General features: G+C 40.3%; 1 protein-coding gene across 1 annotated transcript; it reads left to right on the plus strand.

Moving 5' to 3' along the window:
• The first annotated feature begins 2,437 nt into the window (after positions 1-2,437).
• Positions 2,438-20,450, plus strand: fyna (FYN proto-oncogene, Src family tyrosine kinase a). Its single transcript, XM_069707194.1, has 12 exons — positions 2,438-2,640; positions 10,412-10,668; positions 12,680-12,776; positions 13,752-13,850; positions 14,090-14,193; positions 14,504-14,653; positions 14,782-14,946; positions 15,261-15,440; positions 15,873-15,949; positions 16,547-16,700; positions 18,081-18,212; positions 18,824-20,450. The coding sequence occupies exons 2-12, from the start codon at positions 10,422-10,424 to the stop codon at positions 19,030-19,032; spliced, it is 1,614 nt and encodes a 537-aa protein (XP_069563295.1). The 5' UTR covers positions 2,438-2,640; positions 10,412-10,421; the 3' UTR covers positions 19,033-20,450.
• Positions 20,451-20,513: the final 63 nt, after the last annotated feature.

The raw sequence follows: 20,513 nt of genomic DNA on the forward strand, positions 1-20,513 counted from the left end.
GATTACATGCAAAGCTGTAATTATGGTGAGCTTCCATGAATATGTAAACTTGGGGACAAAGCCAGTAGGGCATGGAGTGTTTTCAAAAAAACAAAAGACTATAAAAGCTATATATATTTAGCATTTGTAGCTCAATATTATTTTTTTTCTTCCCAAATCGATCAAAGTGTTTTGTTTTTTGTTATTAACCTCAAACCGTTTTGATTTCCCTTTATGGTAAACATACATGTCTACCAAACAAAGAGGTCAATTAAGAATAAAAGTACACATTTAAAAATCTCCATAGATCCCCCCCCCACAATTAATCTAAAATAAGATATTTTAATGACTCCTTTATTTAAAAATCCAAGACACATCAAGATTTTTCATAAATAAACATGAACCATTTTTAAGATCATTTCCAGCAAGAAAATGTCTTTCTCTGAAATCTAAAATCTTGAGTTCAGTCTAGTCTTTTTAGGGACATTTTCTGGCTACATATATATGACACTTTAAAAGATCTGCAGCAGATCAGCACACAAGGTGTTCGAGTGTGCTACAAATGCTAAAACATGGATGCTTCACGCACATCTTCAACCCGACCACACAGATTTATAAAATCAGCACAGTTTCAAGGTGGACACCAAAAATTGCTGTTGCCAGTTGAGTGTCTGACTGAATCTGAAATAGAGTCACAATCTCCCCCCTGTTCCCCAGTTATGGTGATAAAAAACAGCCCGAATTTTTACATATCATTATGATGTCGAAGTGAAGTTGACCTTCTGGGTGTGAAATGTCATCACTTCATATTTTAATTTTGTTTGACATTTGTGTGAAATATTGCCACGGATCATAGAATGACCACAAAGGGGTCTGGTGAAGTCACATTGACCTTTGACCTTCAACCGCCAAAATCTAAAGTTTTCATTCTTGAGTTGAAGTGAACTTTTATGTGTCACATTCGATGAAATTCCCTCAAGGTTTTCTTGACATATCATAAAAGAGGAACATAGAGCCTCCAGCCACAGCTGCCGCCGGCCCGGGTGCAGTAAAATGACAAACATTTACTTGTTCTAGTTTCTTCACTCTTCAGACTTTCAGCATTTCTCTGTTTTAAATGAGTTTTATTTGAATATCTTTAATGTTTGGTTGGTTGACATTTGATTGCAGTCTGGGGAACTGTCCAGTAAATCAATAAATCTAACTGAAAATGGGAGCTAGTTCCAGTCTTAGTTTTTAGATGCTACAAATCACGAGTGACTCAGGTGGTGGAGCACGTGGATATTAACAGTAAGTTTGGTTGTTTGGAAACAAACTTCCTCTCTGCATATGTCTGAGTATACCTGAGCAAGTTGCTCCAAAAGACCTCTGTTTTATGTGTAAAGTCTAACTGAATTATTTTGGACATGAGTGTGATGTAAAACAAAACACCCTAAAATATTGCATTAGATTGGCAATGATTTTAAAATGTTTCTTTGCTTTTAAGTAACTTCTTGTAGGCTGACAAGAGATAATGCACAGTCCTGAGTAGCTTTAAATAGCTGGCAGTGCTCATATAGTGTTCAAAAGTTATGTATTCTAATCTGAAAGAGGATTGTTCCTTCTGAGCAGCTGGATGTTGCTGATGTTTCTTCACTGAAGAAGTAAAACAGTTTTCTAGTTATAGTTGCCAGTTACTTTCTGAATGCTGGAAACAACTTTACCCTGCTGCATGTATGCACTTTTCAATCCCGACAAAAACTCCGAAGCAGGTGATTTCACTTCAACGGCCTCTTAGGTGGAGAGGACAAATAATGCAACACAGGCCTTAAAACTGCAGGATAATACAAAGATCAGACCAATAAAACACACCGAATTATTTTGTCATTAATTTGTATTTGACTGATTAGTCTAATCAATCTTTCTTTTCCTGTTCTGATCTCCTTGTAACTGTGTTGTTGTTTTTTTTTACTCACATTTAAAGACCAAACACGAGACCATACGGAGAGCTCCGTGACTCCAACAAAAACAGACAATATGCCAACCTTACCCTGTTTATCAGTCACTCCAAAGTCGAGGAGGTGCCCCTCCAACATCGTAATCTGCCATTGGAGAAAACCTGTGTCAATCAAAGCCGTTAGTCGGTGTGGATCCGCATCAGCCATGCGCAATAAGAGCTACGTCAAGACAACCGGTGGCAAACCAGAAAATCACACAGCAATTTCTGGTCAAAATAAAACCACAGGAGAGCCGCATTTTAAATGAACTATTGACAGTGCTTTTCATGATGACGCTATCACAAGCGTGGCGTAATTAAGAAAGGTTTAGATACGTAAATCAAATTTTGGTTCAGTGGAAATACGCGTCATCCTCGCTTCTACGCAAATCATCGCCACAAAAAGCGTCAGCAAACAGGAGCTTTAAGTCTGAAAATATATACCGGAAGTCGCGCCGGTTAACATTGTGAACTTGACAATGGTCGCCGTCGTCATCATCTGTACACACGGCGGCCACAGGAGCTCCTGAATCGGCAGGGACGGGTCTCCCATCGCTATTCTCCCTCTGCGCGAAGAAAAGACTTGACAGACGGAGAGGAGAAAAACATCCGCGAATTCCCCCTCCTCTCCCCCCCCCACGAAAGTCTCGCTGAAAACTCCGATGGATTAATCTGATTTTTCGCCGGTAAGTACGCTTCTGGTTTTTTGTGTTGTTTTTTTTTTTTTTCCTCCTTCTGTTGAATTTCAATTGGTGCACCCGCCTTGTCCCCTATTTTGCGCTGCGAGATGAATTCATCACGAGAGAGAGAGAGACAGAGAGAAAGAGAGCAGGGGAGATGTTATTTTTGAGTCGGTGCAATCAAGCCAGCCGTTCGTCTGGTTTCTCTGCAGGTGTGGCTTCTCTCCCCCCCTCCCCACCCCCCCAATTAACGCCTAACTTTGTCTTTGGAAGTGTAAAAACTGAGCGGGAGCGCTGATGCTCCTGTAGATTGTGCACGATGTTTTGCAGTGCTGCGATTCTGGAGAAGGGGGGCTCTTGTGTTGCAGCAGCAGGGATGGATGCGCTGCAGAACAGAGCTGACCACTGAGGCCATGCACACACACACACACACACACACATAATAAATACCAGGCCTGCAGACAACCTCACATTGGTCCACCTGTAAAACAATGGATCATATCCTTTAAAGTAATTGCATTGGCAAGCTGTTAAATATCCAATTAAAGCTGTCTCGTCTGATGTGTCTGGACGTGCAGCCATCCATCTTGTAGGCAAACGTTGGAGATGACGAGCTCGGGATCTAACCTCGGTGTGCAATAAGTTCGGGAAATATTAACATGTTGGTTGACAAACGTTCACTCGGCACCCTGAAGCTCGGGGTGATATTCAGTGTGTTCCGTGAAGGACTGCACAATCGGTGTGCGTGATGTGTATCAAAATGAATATAAGCGGTAGCATATTGTGGCTCGTGGACCATGTAACCTACATCTCCCCTCAGGCCTTCTGTAGTTATCAGACATGTTGGCAAACAAGGAGCTACACGTGAAGGATATCATCACTAAATATCCAGCAACATTGATTCATCAAACCATGTTGATTTACTGGATATCGAGAAGGTGTTGGTGTGTCTTTATGTCAGACTTTTGAAGATGTTTGTGTCTCAGATGTGATGATTGGCTGGTTTTCTTTTTCCTAACATTATGGAAAAAGTTGTTTTTGACTGCTGGTCAGACATCAACTTGCTCTCTCTTGTGATAAGCATGTTCCATTTTTTTTTTTACTGATGTATTGTATCATTTAAAAAAAAAAATCATCTTGTTGAACAAGATGATTTTTTTTGTTAAGAAAATAATTGTTAGATTTAGCACTTTATTTTTTTATTATGGATTAGTTTGCTGATTGACTTATTGACTTAATTTGTTGTAAATATTACAGAAAAATATGAAAAACATCCAGCCCGGTTTCCCCGAACTCAGTTAATTGATTGATCTTCATGGAAATAGTTACATGAAGTAATAATGACCAATAATGGTCGTGTGGGTAGTTTGGTTCCTGCCTTATGTCCACATATCATTTCCTCGAGCCAGTCACTGAACTCCAGTCCTTGTCAACATATTTTTGTCTTATTATTTTGTGTCACCAACAGTCAAATATATTTAGTCTATAATGATATAAAACAGTGAAAAACAAAAAAATCCTCACATTGGACAATCTGTCATCAGAGAGTTTTGATATTTTTGCGTCAAAAGTTGTCTATTTTTTCTGGATCTCCCAGTTGGCAGCTGGCTCGCAGCTCTTCATACAGCTCTTGCACACTTCGTGGCTTGTGCCTTAGTTTGCACTTTCCATCAACTCACGTGTGATTTAGTTCAACTCAAAACCTTCCAACCTCCATCGCTGTGTAGACCCACCACATCATCATTATTTCCAGTGGATTCTTATGTTGACCGTTGCCCTCCACTGGCACAAGATTTGGAAAGAGTCATTTAAACCCCTCAGTTCAGACTGACGGGCAGACGCAAGGAGAATCTGCTCTTGTTTCTGGAAAAAAAAAAACATTTGCTCCAATTTGCCCTTTTCTCCTGTTTGGAAAGTCTTCATTTACTATAGGCACAAAATCTGGCTGACTGAATGGAGATTTACAATAGGCTCTGTGATTCAACAACATGACTCAACATACTCAACTGTGAACATTGTGGGACTAAAACACAGTTCGGCTTAAACCCAACACGTACATACTGTATGAAGCTCAGCTGTGGGTTTTATAACTCGCTCTGTTCATTCAGCACGTGAAGAATGCTTTGAATGCTCCAACACTGCATTTTATTGTGCCCATAATCTTGTAGCAGAGTGAAATGTGGCCATTGTCTCGTTGTTGATACACTGAATGAACTCAGTTGTCAGACACAAGCAAATGTTGTAACTATTCAGAGAATGGCAGCCATAAGGAGGAGACTGTCAGCGTTGTACCACGTCCAGTTAGCATAGCGGTGGGTTTTCAGAGGCATTCAATTGGCACACAACTGAAAACGATCCTCTTTCTGGTCTTTGTTGAATGAACAGTAAGTTGAGTTTTGGAGTTGTATCAGGTCCCTGCGAGGGCGATGTCAGTGGGAGGAGTGTGGGATGTTTGACCTTGTTTTGTGCCATGTCAATGATCTGAGTGTAAAGGGACCCCACACTTCAAATTAAACAGGCTGCCTTGTTAAAAGCTGTGTTGAATTGCAAAGTGATCGTATTCTGGAGGGATGCGTAGGTTCACTGGGGTTAAATGACGAAGACATTCCGACATGTGATGACCAACTCGGCACAGTTTATGAATTTCAAATGCTCAAAGCCACATTTTTTTTTTTTCTAAGCTTAAGTTGTGCATCACTAGTACAAAACAGCAAAAATACCAGGTAAGCTTTTTTAGCATTTTGGTAGCGTGTTCCCATTTAGTTGATACAATTACTGAATCAGTTGATCAAACACTGCCTGTCCATCTGGTTCCATTTTCTGCTTCTCTTTTTTTATTTATAAAATTAAACTCAATGTTTTGCAGTTTGTGACTGAATTGTCGGATAAAACAAAGAACTATATAATGACCAGTTTTTAAGAATTTCTTTGACATTTTATAAACAAAATGATTCATTGACCGATCTTGGAGAAATACATTAATCAAAAGATCATAAAAAGGAGATAATTGTTTGTTGCAGCCCAAGTTTCTATTTTAGATCATTCAGTATTTCTGGTTGATCAATAACTTTAACAATCCATTATCAAATTATTTGTGCATTCATTTTCTGTCTTTTGATTCATTAATAATCAAATTGTTTCATCTGTATAGACAATATATTCTATTTGAGTGTGACACATCCAGTTATGTTTTTTTTTCTGTGTAACACGACATCAGAGTGCACATGTGTCTGTTTTCTCGGGCCTCACCGCCTGTCTCCTGTTTAATCCATCAGTTCCACCGTGTGACCCCCGGCACGTCTGTCCTTTTAATTTACTATATTGATCACAGCTTTACTATAAATGACCCAGTATATCTCATTATGGCTCCCAGTGCTGTGAGCGTTATTATAGATGATTAACACTCGTGCCCGTACAGCATCAAAATAAAGGCTGTCATTTTGCTAGATGAGTTTCCAGCTGAGCCCTGTGGTTGTGACCTAATATAGCAGCCCTGACCCTGTCCTGTTACTGGGTGTTCGCATAATATTGACTTCTTCATCGCGCTTCGTTCTGCTTTCGATGTGAAAGCATCCCACTGTGGTGTTGGCGAAGAGTACTCAGCAGATCAAAATGAGGAGTTTTAATATGATAGCCCTGACTGTCTGTGTTTTTGTGTGCGAGTCAAGTCCTCCCACTCCTCATCATCTCTGCCTTTAACTCTTACAATTCTTTGCCTAGTCATACGATCCTGTCCCCATAGGATCTCCTTCATCACGCCGTTGTGGTCCTCTCCGAGGCAGGCTTTTCATTTGGGTCTGAAAATAGCGTGATGATTGTTCTTGCCCAGACTAAGGTGGTCATGCGATACCCAGGCTGCGCCGCAGAAAGGAACAAGCCCTGAGGCTGCGATGCCATCATCTGCTTTTTTATTTTTTTGTATTTATTTGTAATTTTTGTTTTTGGGGGGAGGAGTTATGCCGCGGGTCAGGCACCGAGCCGGCCAGCATGTGTCTGTGAGCCTCTCTGATGTGGTGAAATGCAGGGAGAGCACCAACCTAAAATCATTACATTGCAGGGCGGGGGGATTGTCTTGACATTTTCATATGATACATAGTGTTGACTCATGCATGTAATTGAATAACAGAACAGTCGTCTCTTGCATCTGAAAGCTTGTTATGAACGCTTGTGAAACTCGTATTATGTTACTGTTAAAATGTGAAAAGCCTTCCTGCTGCTGAATCTGAATCTAAACGACTGTTTATCTCCTTCAAGGAAAGTTTTGCTGTTGTCCAAAGAAGGTTTACAGCTGTCACCAAACCGGTTCTCACACACAACTCGCATTACAAAATGAACAGTGCATGTGTTAAACATGTGTATGTAAACAATACAAATGGACCAGATTCTGTGGCGCAGAAGTATGTTAAAGCTAGTCGCGCCTGGCCTTTTTACGAGAAGAGCAAGAAGATTTTCATAATCCCCACAGGCAGCACAACGACATGAGATTTCCCCTCATTTACTCTGATCCCTCCAGGAGTGGAGGCAGAGCTATTTCAATCACTGCAGTTAAAAGTCAAATCCACCAGAAAACAGACTACCTGTTTTATTGAAGTCAGTTCATATTTTCAGGCATTTGCCGTTCTCCACCAAAGCAGTCAAAGACTTTAAAATGCTACTAAGCTTGTGTTCATCAAGTAGCCGGAGGATGGACTGGCCATCTCTGGTCTCTGATGTTTTGTTTCAACTTGCAAATGCATGTAGTTTTGTTTTGGGCAAATGTCACCACTTGTAGAAATATTCCTATATTTCTGGAAAATAATTCAGTCTGCTGTGTGTTGTAGGGCTGCAGCTAACAAATTCCCTCATTGATTCACAACAGTAGATGTTTTATCAACTGTGTAAACGTGACTATAATATATATACTGTACATTACAATATTCCAGAGCCCATGTCTTTAAATTACTCGGTTTGTCCAACCAAGAGAGTAAAAACAGTAAATCCTAATGTTTTAGAAGTTGAAAATTTGCACGTTTCTACCGCAAATATTACTTTATCATTAATCAAAATTGTTATGCAGCCTATTAACCATTTTTTAAAGGATTTATCCTTTAAATAAATCTGCTGTTTAGAGAGGGGTTCTGTAAATACCAGAAGATTGAAAGATGTAAATATAAATGTCCGAGAAGATTATTTGATATCTGAAGGATTACCGGAGCAGCAGCGGTCCTCCTCCTTCTCGTATTTCTGTCTGTGGTCGGAGCTTAACGCCGGGCTTGTTTCATCTTTGGGGTATTTTATTGGCAGTAATGAATCACAAAGATCTGTTTCTCTCTGCAGTGGCTCCACTTCTTCTGTTGGTCGAGCCGAGCGGCGCAAACACTGTATAGCCTGGAGGAAATTAAATCCTATATGAAGGAGGTGAATTCTGTGTTTGGTAGTCAGTTCAGATTCCCAGAATGCCACCTGGTATTTTTGGTTTACAGGTAACATAGCAGTGATTTGTACTTGTCATCTGCTTCACAAAGTAGTTATTTCCTCTTATTGCTGCCTGTTGACAGATAAGACAGCCACGGGTTTAAAAGACAACACCGTAGTGGTGGAAAAGTCCAAATACTCAGTGGTTTTGAGGAACTTGTACTTGACTTGCATCCAGTTTGTGTCACTTATAGTCCTCTACATTTACAAAGGAACTGTGTACGCTACTTTTGCACCACTTCATTTAACTGGCAGCTGTATTTACTAGTTGTTGTTTTTTTCTTCTTTTGTTTCACATAAAAACATTTGATAAGCTCATGACATACAAAACATTTTTAAAGAGAGTCTAAAGAATGAATACGACTTGTGCTCGACCCCATCAATCATGTCCCCAGGTTTATCGTGTGGCCGTATTAGAGGAGGCGTGAGCTCAGGTTTATCAACATCTGGGCTGAACTACATCTAAAGTAGATGAGTTAGCTCCCCACTCACCAGCTCCAACAATAAAATGCTGCAGTATTACCAATCTAGCAATATCTAATAATGACAATACATAACAAGTAGGTGTTCAGGTATAAAAGTCTTGTATTGTTGCGCTTTCATAGTAAAATGTCTTCCACCATTTCGCCATAGACAAGATCAAGGGAGTTTTGCAGAAACTCAAAACTTAAAAACTGATGTTTAGTGATTAAAGAGAGCAGTTTAGAGGTGAAACTTGGACTGTCACACTGGATTAGTATCTGGTTTTCCTTGTCTGTGCTATTTGAAAGGGTAGTTTTTTTTTTTTTTAACATTTTCAACTTCAGCATCATGTGACACTTGTGATTCTTGTCAGATAGGAACATTTCTATGTTCCATTTATCTTGAACATGATGTGCTTTCAAATAAGTTATTTTGTCCTCAGCTACATATAATGCTTAACTTGGCTTGTTGTAGTGCTGGCAGTGTTCAACAAGTGACACATCCGTTTGCACTTTTTTTTCACGTAGGCATTTGGGTGTCCTGCTAGTAAATGTAAAACAGGCCTGAATGACTTCGGTCATATATGGTGTTGCTAAACTCCAGTCCTTTTAAAAGATGCTGATTCAGCTTATTTTGAGACGCAAAATATTGTGTGCTCATTAGAAAAGATTTCAAACACAAGACGTGATCATGCTCAGATATTTTAACTGGTTTGTGTTACTTCAGTAAAAGCTGTATTAAAGGACCATTACATTTTCCTGTTTTTCCATCTCAGTGGTAAAAATATTTTTGATATGATCCTTACAGAAATTAGGCAAAACGTGTTCGTCGACAAACTGTTGTTGTTGATTACTGAGTCTTTAGCAGCGATCAAGAGCGGTGTGATCGTTTTTTTTTATCCTCCGTCTGCTGCAGCTCTGTCATTTGCCCCTAGCACCACCCCTTCTCCATCCACAGACACTGTAAACAAGTATGTTTCCAATTAGCCGTCTCTGAAGTCAGCTGGCTGCTAACGCTGATGAAAGACAACTCTGCTGTCAGCGACCTCTTCCTTCGCCGTGTTGAACCGGCTTCATGAACTTCCAGGACTTAAAGTGTGGGTGGCATGGAGAGCCGAGGTTTCATTAGTTTAACTGGGTCTATAAAGATGGTAAGGCTATTTTTAATTGACAAAGCAAATTGCCGCACTCATTGCAGAAACTAGTTTAGCTTTGCTTTAGTGAGGCCAAATGCTCCGAGTAGAGCCAAGGAACGGTTCTTTGTTAAGGGTCTCTTTGTGCATTTGAACTCTGTGCTATTATTATAGCTCTGTGTGTGTGTGTGTGTGTGTGTGTGTGTGTGTGTGTGTGTGTGTGTGTGTGTGTGTGTGTGTGTGTGTGTGTGTGTGTGTGTGTGTGTGTGTGTGTCTGTCTGTCCTGTCTGTCTGTCTCCTAGTAAAGCAAACAAAAATAATGTGCAGGCCAACTTGTAAATCCAGTTGCTGGGTGTAAATTCTTCTCACAAGTGTGGTCATACAACAAGATGCAAACCAGAATGAAATTCTTTTAAGTCAATTTAAACTGGATATTCTCAGTATAAAGTATTTCCCATCAACATTAACATGCGTGTGTATGTAGACAGTGATCACATTAGCCATGCAGCCCCGTCACATCATGTTCCTCTGTTTAATTAGCAATGGAGTTTAAAGCATCGTGTTTAATTTCAGCCTAATTGAAAGATCTTTCAGAAGGCTGTCTGTAACTCTCAGAGGAAACGCTGAAATAATGGAATATTGAATCATAATTTCCCCAATGGAGATGGCTTTTGAGCCATTATTTTACCTACATACTAATCTCATCTGTGTCTCCCTCTCCCCCCGCAGACAGTAGAGAATGGGCTGTGTCCAATGTAAGGATAAAGAAGCAGCAAAACTCACTGATGACCGGGAGACCAGCCTCTCGCACAACTCAGGCTTCCGCTATGGGTCAGACCCCACGCCTCAGCACTACCCGAGCTTCGGCGTCACCACCATTCCCAACTACAACAACTTCCACGGCGCCGCCACGCCGGGAGTGGCCGTGTTCGGTGGAGTCCACACGTCCTCGCAGTCTGGGACGCTTCGGTCTCGGGGAGGAACAGGTGAGGATGAAGACCTTCGCCTTCTGTGAGATGTGAATATGTACCAGCGTCTTAAGAGTAATATTTTTATGACACAATGTGCTTGGACTATAATTTAAAACTAAAATGCTGCACCAAAACTGATAAAGTTACATCATAGTTTTTGTACAATAGCAATATAACAATTTAAGAAACATTGTTTTGCTTTCGTGCCAAAGATAGAAGAGAATATTGATGCCACTCTCAGACATAAGAGTGCTATCAGTCTTCTCATCTAACCCGCTGCATAAAAGTGAATACGTGTATTTTACAAAAGGCAAACTCTACATTTAACACAGGGTGACACTGTAAGGGTAATATTCTGAAAAAGAAAAACAGTCAAATTAAAAACAGAGCAATGAAAAGAGAAATAAAATGTTAGTCTAAGTTGTAAATCTGTGAGTCTCTGAAGTCCACTCACTGTCTGGCTGTATACAGTTTTTATTGGCTGGACCAGTTCCACCTTACAGGAAACTGGTTTAAGTTAAGTCTATCAAGGTTTAGATTGTCAGGTTTTTTGCCTCTATTTACCAAGTACATTTTTGTCTTCTTTTGTGTGCACAGATATTGTGTTGCTGTGATAAATATATCTTTCTGCAAGATATATACGTCCACAGTCTGAGAGTTAATGACCTAAATAATGTCTCTTTGACAACAGAAAGACCAAACATGGTGCTGAATAGTGGAGATGGGCTTCCAATGTGGACCGACGTGCTTTACAGTCTCTCACTTAAGTTTTAAAGTGTTTAATGTGCGATTCATAAATTAGCAGCATCTCTTGCTTTAATGTCAACTAAACTGGGTCTTATTTTTTGAAGGTACATCCAAGCACAAATAAAAGCTACATCTATGAAGTCAACTCCTCCAGCGTGTAGGAATAAGACATTACTCAAGGAGGGCATCGCAAAGGAACATGCAGGTCTAAGATTGTAAAGGAGGGACTTAAAGAAAAACAATCAGTCAAAGAAAAGTCAACGAGGACAGAAGAAGAGCAGAAACCTCATCTGACCTCACTGTGAACACTTCTACATTTCTGACTTGAATACAGTGTGCAGTTTTGGTTCGACACAAGACTCGGAGGTCATTGCTTTGACAGGCAGGGTCTTGTTGCAGCAGTGCCGCTCTGACTGTCCAGGGAGGATTCCGATCAAATCAGAAAATGAAATAATTTTACAGTGTCGGGCTCATTAAGAGATACGGGGACTCCAGGGCCATTCATCATCAAATCAGGAACAAAATGATCTGCCTCTTTCATTTTGACCTCAACGGTAACTCTTCATTTTCAGAGGATTCTAGGGAAGTCATTTTAGATTTTTCTTTGCCAAACAAGGGATTTTTTTTTGTTTGCGTGTTAAACCTGAAATAATGTATCTTTTTATCTTTCTGATTTATTGCTTTGTTGGGCTGAAAGGAAACCAGAGTCCGTTGCTAATTTTCTGTGGATTTGTTAATATAAGTGACTCTGCTCATTACACGTAGTCATTTGATGCATTGTTGGTTGCTTAATATGAGGGTGGGGTAAAGCGTCCAGAAGTTCAGGACCACCACCTTCATGATGTCAAAGACAGAAGTTATAAAATATAATAAATTATCATAACGTTTTAAAATCTATTTTAATCATGTTCCTTGTATATTACATTTTTGAAAAGTGAGATAGACAAATGTGTGAGAACCACGATTCCCTTAAAGTGATATCAGCTAGTGCTATGTTTGGTAAAATAGAGTAGGTGATGCCTTGTCAATGAATCTGTGAAAGTTATAAAATAAGCCATTAAAGATCAGGAATGTTTCACTGCTCAAGTTGTATACAATTTTTTTAAATAAAGCAGCAGATGGGATGTAAAAATAAAGACGGCAGAAATTGTTACAGCCGTTACATAACAGGCAGCCCGTGTAAAAAAAAACGCAATGAAAAACCCAACATAATACTTAATCCATACGATTCACCTCCACTAACTCCAACCTCTATGTGTAACGTCTTGTCTTCCTGCAGGGGTGACTCTGTTTGTGGCTCTTTATGACTACGAGGCCAGAACCGAGGATGACCTCAGCTTCAGAAAGGGGGAGAGGTTCCAGATCCTCAACAGCACGTAAGTGTTGAAACATCTGCATGACAGCATTAAGAGGGAGGCGGTCGCGTTTTACGCCTGTTTCTCGTCTTGTCATTAATCCCCGAATGCTGCATCTGGCATGAAACGTCGTTTCATAGGCGCAAAGCAGAGAGAACCGGTCTGTCTCACCTATCTCACCTGCTTTCTGAAGCCGACAGATTTATCGTACATTTAAATGCTAGCTGTCTGTCTGTTTGTATCACGGAGAGGTATTTATTCATTCGGTTAGGGTTACCAAACAGTGACAGGATTTTTCTGCTTTCGCTCACGTGATCCTTGGATTTTAAAACTACAATGAATTTGCAGCTATTTTGTGTATTTTTTCCCGTTTTGTCAGTTTTGAGTATTTTTGTCAGTATTTGTGAAAACAGAGCTATGAGTAGGTGTTTCCCATGGCAACAGCTGATTGGCATCTGAAAGCTGGTGTTATGTCAAATAAGTGTTTTCCCCTTAACTAAATCTGAATCAATAGTTTACTCTTTTCTCAACCAGTTATCCTGCTACGTCCAACCATAACTACATCTTCACCTACCGAACTCATAGCAACATGTGGCTCGTCCTAAAACGTACTACTGACAGCCGCAACCATGTCAAACCCTTAGTTATACATCTGTGTTTGGAGTTGAAGTCATTCTCACAGTCCACTCGTACAGATATTGTCGCAGTCAAATTACAGTACCAGCTAATTCATTTCCAAATAAATGAACATAAATTAATTTTAGAATTTCAATTTCAGTTTATCTTTAAAGTGATTATTCACAGACGCTTCTGTACACCAGAAAACCCCTTTTGGATTTTTCTTGCCACCTTGGTTCCTGGGAGGCGAGGCAGCCAGTAAATCTGCGCAACTACATTTTTTATACGTGCGTGTCTGCATAGTGTGAAAATGTTGATTTATCTCTCTGTTTATACCGACATGCATCTTCCATCCACCCTCTGTGGTCCTCTGTTCAGTGAGGGAGACTGGTGGGAGGCTCGTTCTCTCACGACAGGTGGAACTGGTTACATTCCCAGCAACTACGTAGCTCCCGTGGACTCCATCCAAGCTGAAGAGTGAGTAAAACTTTTTTACGAGCACGCACCCTCACATATAGCCTCGGTGGCACGGCGGCTTCATCAGCAGAGAGCAATCATAAATATTTCAGCGAGAAGTCATCTCACTGCTGTTTTTTTGGGGGGGGATAAATGTGACACAGAGACATGCGCCATATGAAGAGAATAACTGAAAAACATTTAGAACAAATATCTCACTTCATAGTTTCATTCTTTTTTTTTCCTTTTTTTTTCTGCAGCTGGTATTTTGGTAAATTAGGTCGAAAGGATGCAGAGAGGCAACTGCTCTCCAACGGCAACGCCAGAGGCACTTTCCTCATCCGTGAGAGCGAAACGACCAAAGGTATTGGACTGACACACCAACATGTTAAACTGTAGGAAAACAGACAGATGTGTTAGTGAATTAATAAATATTTAGTAACACTTGAATGCACAAGAATAAGCTGATTATTTCTCGATAACCTTGCAACATGGCAACTTTAAAAATGTTCAATTAAACTATGCGGTTGCTTTACATTCATCGCCCTAGATCTTTTGCTCAATGTACTGTATAAATATTTACATAAACATGATATCACACACACACACACACATGCTCCGTCGTCTCTCATCTGTCAGAGTTGTTCTTTATCCGTGTGTTGTCTCGGTTCCAGGGGCCTACTCTCTCTCCATACAGGACTGGGATGACATCAAGGGAGATCATGTCAAACACTATAAGATTCGCAAACTGGACAGTGGAGGCTACTACATCACCACCAGGGCCCAGTTTGAGACGCTCCAGCAGCTCGTTCAGCACTACTCTGGTGAGACCCTGCTGCATTACGTGCTCAAAAACATCTACAAGTGACAGATCTGTTTTTATTTTCCTCTTTCAGATCATTTCAGTACATTTCTCGTATGAACTCAAATAGTAATTGCATGGTTAATCCAGCCAGGGCTGCGGGGCTGTGCTGCCGACTGATCGTGCCGTGCCACAAAGGCATGCCTCGTCTGACTGACCTGTCCGTCAAAACCAAAGACGTGTGGGAGATCCCGCGGGAGTCGCTACAGCTTATTAAACGCCTCGGCAACGGACAGTTTGGAGAAGTCTGGATGGGTGTGTATATTTTGGCACAAATGAAGAACTGGACTTCATGCCCAACAGCTGTATGTGATAGATTTAAGTGATATTTATGTTCATGACTGTTTTCACTGGAACAAGATTTTTGAACTACTTACAATTTTTTTTTTGTGGCTTCAAAATTTAAATGGGTCTTTAGCTTTGTTAAAATCTTTCTATGTGCGATTTCTGTAGCACAGCTTATCTAATCTTTGTGCAGACACCTGCTGTTTTTACTCTAAAATATGAATCGTTAACATCAGTAGATAACCCTCTAACAACTTTCCTTTTTTTTTTTTTTTTTTCGTCAGGCACGTGGAACGGCACCACCAAAGTGGCGGTGAAAACGCTGAAGCCCGGCACCATGTCACCCGAGTCCTTCCTGGAGGAAGCTCAGATCATGAAGAAGCTCCGACACGATAAGCTGGTGCAGCTCTACGCTGTGGTGTCTGAAGAACCCATCTATATCGTCACAGAGTACATGAGCAAAGGTAGATGCCGTTTTAAACTGATAGCTGAAAGGACACTATTAATATTACATACATGCATCTTCACACACACACACACACACCTACACAATGTTTCATAATTGATACACCTACATGGATGACACAGTATGTGTCCTACTTCATAGCATGGTGCTCAGTCCGACTGTCTGTCCACACATTGTAGCATTTTTATTTATTGCAGTAGTGTTGGAAGGGAGTGATTTTAATTAGAAAAACAGAGATCTTCAGTTACCACTGCAACAACTACCAAATAAATGTCCAAGCCAAGTGTAACATGTGTGGCAGAAATCCCAGAATTGATTCAACATGAGCTAAAATGTGTTGCTTCAGTTTTTCTCAACTCTTGAGTTCAGATCTGGCAGCTCGACAGGATACAAGAAGGCAGATTCTAACTCATTTTATCTGTCTTTTTAGGGAGTCTGCTTGATTTCCTGAAGGATGGAGAAGGGCGAGGCCTCAAATTGCCAAACCTGGTGGACATGGCAGCTCAGGTGCGCTGCTAAAAATCTGGTGGATTTGTTACTAGAGAATTTTGAAAATATGTTTGTTTGTTTTTTATAAGAGCTTAAGGCACTTTCATCATCCCCAACCGTTACAAATTTTTTACATTTTAGCTCAGCGTTCCTCATTTCCAGCCATTTCCATCTTGATGTTACGCCAGCGTTGACAGTTTCACTTGGCAAATTCTCACTTAAGCGGACCAAAATGGCAGAATTGAAAAAGTTTGAACTTAAGTGCACAAACTGCATGAAGTAAACTATTGTTTAGTCGGATAGCAGGTCTGTGATTGTTTACATCAAGACCAAATGACCAGCAGAGTATATCAAATTTGTGATTTGACTTTGTTCTTGTACCAATCAGTTGCTACGGTTTGTATTTTATTCTGAAACTGTGATTCACCCACTTCATTTTAGTTGATAAGTAATCATACCTTCCCAAATATGGCAAATCTGTTGCAGTCACACTTTTTGTAGGCTGATTCAATTTTCTGTAAGCCGACGTAAAAATCTCACTTAGCACAGATTTAATGACCTTGAAACTGTTCAGTGATACGACGTTCAACGGACAAAAATAACTCTGTGTCCCAGGTGGCAGCGGGCATGGCGTACATCGAGAGGATGAACTACATCCACAGAGACCTGCGTTCTGCCAACATCCTCGTCGGAGAAAGCCTGGTGTGCAAGATTGCTGACTTTGGTCTGGCTCGGCTCATTGAAGACAATGAATACACAGCAAGACAAGGTAGGCCTGCTGCATTGGTTTGCACCAGCTTTTCAAGAATCCATCACCATGTTTTTCCACTGCTAATTCAAAGCTACCAATTTGCTGCGTCTGGTTGTACCATTGAAACAGAGGAAACATTTTGTTTGCTTGCATAAGCACTGTAATTGTGGTGGAAACATCTGCAGTGTGATCAGATTGAAAGCAACTAGCTTTGTGTTCCAAATAGGAAGTCATTGGAGCCTCACAAGCTGTAAAATACCTTAAGAGAATACCATTTGTAGAAGGCTAAATTATATATTAAACTGCCAGTTCTGGTAAATGGAGCTATTTCTTTATTGTATTTGTTTACAGAATAAATCTTCCAGTTCTTGCCTGAGAATGATCATGTTTTCAAGAAATCGAATTATTCTAATGCTAAAACTAACATAACTGATTTTTTTGTGTGTGTGTGTTTTGGTCGTTTTTTCGGACTCATTTAAACAGTATTTTAATGAAGTGTCAAGTCAGACGTGTCGACTGTACGGCTTATTTCCTCTCTTCCTCATGTTTTACCAAGCTAACAGGTAATGCGAGTTATTCTGGGTTTTGTAAATTTATTAGCAACAGATTTTGTTTTACATGAGACTGTTGGAATACTTGTTAGACTTGTGTACATGTCTGTCGTCTGACTTTAAGATTTCTGTTGTATTTCCTGAGTCCCCATATTCTTTTTTCAAAGAAAAAAGATGCTGGATTGGCAGATGACTTATTCCATTTTTGTCAATTCAATGTCACGTTTTACACAGACACACTTTTTTTTTTTTCAGGATGGTAAATTAGCATTAATTTGAAATGAGTGGAAAACAGAAGAACGTGGGGGTTGGAGGATGGCAAAAAAGCAGCCAAATATATATTTCTACAAGAACGCAGCGCAGGATTTAAGACGGAAAGAAGCGTGCCCCGAACAAAGTCGCCGGTATACACGAAAATCAATCTGTCAGTGTGATTCTTTTAGGAAGGATGAGGAATAAGCGGTCACACTTTGAGTCACTCGCATGTTCTTCTCCCCTGAGTCAGACGTGAATTTCGCCAGGAGGATTTCCAGCCTCCGTTAGTCAACATGTTCAGTCGCACGCTTGTTAGCAATTTAAATGTTTACTTGTTCGACCCTGGGCCAAGTGCAAACCGAGACGGAGATAGATAATGGAAGTGTTCCAGTATTTCCCTGATGGGATGATATGATTTCCTTATTCCCCTGCACTAATGAAATCGCAGACAAAAGAAAAAGTCCGTGCATACTGACCTACTTACTCTTTTTTGGTTAAGGTTTATTTCTATCCGTATTTCTGCGGGAACTGCAACATTGAGAAAACAAAGACGCTCACAAAATTCTAAATCATCTGTCTGAATTTGTTTTAGGTGCGAAGTTTCCCATTAAGTGGACGGCTCCTGAGGCCGCGCTCTACGGAAAATTCACCATCAAGTCAGACGTGTGGTCATTTGGCATCCTGCTGACGGAGCTGGTGACCAAGGGCAGAGTGCCGTATCCAGGTGAGAGTGTGGAGCTTTGTGGATTATATATAATCACTTCTCACTTCCAGTTGATTGCTCGTGTGTGATTAATGCTGCCTGTGTGAGTGTTTGAATCTGATGAGAGACTTAAGTGTGCTAAAAAAAGAGCAGCATGTTGCATAATGTACATTACACCGTGCATTATGCAGAGAAATGTTCCCAGATGACTGTGAATATGTGAAATGTTCTTGTTTGTCTGCCGTTTCATATTTTATTTTGAGGTATTTAAATAAGTAAGCCACCCAGTGTCTAATGTTTTTCAATCATGCTCGAACTAAAAAGGTTTTAATGATACATTTTTACATTGGTTTTTGAAATAATAATAACAACATTTTGTGATTTAGCAACATAAACTGATGTAGATGAGAAAAACCTTCAACATTTTCACGATAACTATCAAATATGTCTCAATATTGTAATATTAACATGGAAAAAGATTAAAGATCCTGTTGCAGGAAAATGAAAAACAATAAAAACTATCCGTGGTCACAGCAATTTTCTGTGATTACATAAACTTTATGAAGCAGTAAAAAATTTGGAGCTATTGACAGCTATAAAAGAGGTGAATTTCTCCACTGTCGTCTCTCTAGGCATGAACAACCGTGAGGTGCTGGAGCAGGTGGAGCGAGGCTACCGCATGCCGTGCCCACAGGACTGCCCCTCGTCCCTACACGAGCTGATGGTGCAGTGCTGGAAGAAAGACCCGGAGGAGAGGCCCACCTTCGAGTACCTGCAAGCCTTTTTGGAGGACTACTTCACTGCCACTGAGCCTCAGTACCAGCCAGGGGATAATCTCTGAGCACCGCCGCCCTCATCTCGTGTCATTTCACTGGCTCTCCACCAGAGGGAGCCAGACTCCACATATTCCCTCTCATCCTGTGGCTCCAACGATCCTAAAAGCTCATTGACTTGACTTTGTGACTTCTAAGCTTCATACGAACGGGACGGAGGCAAACAGACTATCAAATCAAAGGATGATTTTTGAAGGTGGGAGGAGGTAAAAATGACTGCCGTGGAGGGACGACATGAGTTGTGTTGTGTAACTTGTACGTAGTGTAAATATAAATTGCTTGTTTACTTATCTTTTTTTGTTTGTTTCATTTTATATTGCTTTTGATAATTTGGGAACGTGTGGATTTTTTTTAATCCAAAGTTAAAGTTGTCTTCGATTTACGGCTCGTAGAGAAATGTGTGAGGCTCACGGTTGGCTTCAAATCTTGACATAATAATTGTTGGAATGGTAAATAATTAGACATCGTGGAACGAAGTATCACCGAAATTTTTCTTGGAGTCCACCGACCTTTTTTTACCAGGTTAATATAACGATACTTCTCTCCTCTTCTCAAGGAACTTAGATGTACTATAACACCTTTTCTTGCCTTTTCATGTTTAGTAATATTCTTATAATGTAAGGGAATGCCTTCATGCTTTATACACACTAACTTAGTGCATCATGGACTCTTCCACCTGAACCCAAACTTGTATGGCATCTGCACAGATATTAAGTGCATTCATTGCATTTCAGCTTCAGCCAATGATTTTTAGATCGGCTTAAAGTAACTTTTAGTTGAGCGTTATGTAGTTGAAAAGAGGACCTGACCTCCTCTCCAACTGCAGCCATAGTTCAGCTGACTGCTTAGTGTACTGACGATATTTTAAAATGTATGTTGCATTAATCTATGGCAGCAGGCTGTATAAGAATCCTCATTGTCTTTTTGCTTCAGCAGCCAAACAAGCAAGCAAACAAACAAACTGCCACTTACATGATGAGAATGAAGGACGTGTATCCGTGTTTGTCCCTCCATAATATGTATTTGGAAATAACATGTCGTTTACGAGACCAAATATCTTTCATTTCTTCTCGTTATTTTTCTCAACATTTCGGTCAGTCACGCATGTCGTTGAGATCACATGGATACATGGTTGTTTCCAGGGAAGGCTGCAGCAACATTTTATCATCCTCCTGCATCAAACTTTTCTTTCTATGGGTGAGGAGGTTTATTCCAGGACAGCGCATCCTTCCTCCGTATAGTCTGTTCATTTCAACGGGTGGAAAAGTGAGCGAAAGCTTTGATTTTGTGTCCCTTGTTTTTTTTTTTTTACCTTAATTTAGTAGACATACAGAAAGTTTTTTGGTCTCTGCATTATTTATTGTCTGTCTGTTACTCGTACACAGCTGGTTTTGAAATAAACAATCTTGCCAATATCATCCCACTATTTAACTTTGGTTTTAAAGCTTGTTTGCCTGCTAAAAAAAAAAACACTGCAGTCTTCTTCTTT

The sequence above is a fragment of the Brachyistius frenatus genome, unplaced genomic scaffold (assembly GCF_029030835.1).
Source record: "Brachyistius frenatus isolate BFR_SWC_R1_liver_20210118 unplaced genomic scaffold, ASM2903083v1 Contig_67, whole genome shotgun sequence".
Classification (NCBI taxonomy): domain Eukaryota; kingdom Metazoa; phylum Chordata; class Actinopteri; family Embiotocidae; genus Brachyistius; species Brachyistius frenatus.

Coding starts and splice junctions, on each gene's coding strand:
- fyna (XM_069707194.1), top strand. CDS start 10,422: ATGGGCTGTGTCCAATGTAAGGATAAAGAAGCAGCAAAACTCACTGAT. Junction 14,194..14,503: donor TGAGAGCGAAACGACCAAAG/GTATTGGACTGA, acceptor TCTCGGTTCCAG/GGGCCTACTCTCTCTCCATA. Junction 16,701..18,080: donor TGAATACACAGCAAGACAAG/GTAGGCCTGCTG, acceptor AATTTGTTTTAG/GTGCGAAGTTTCCCATTAAG.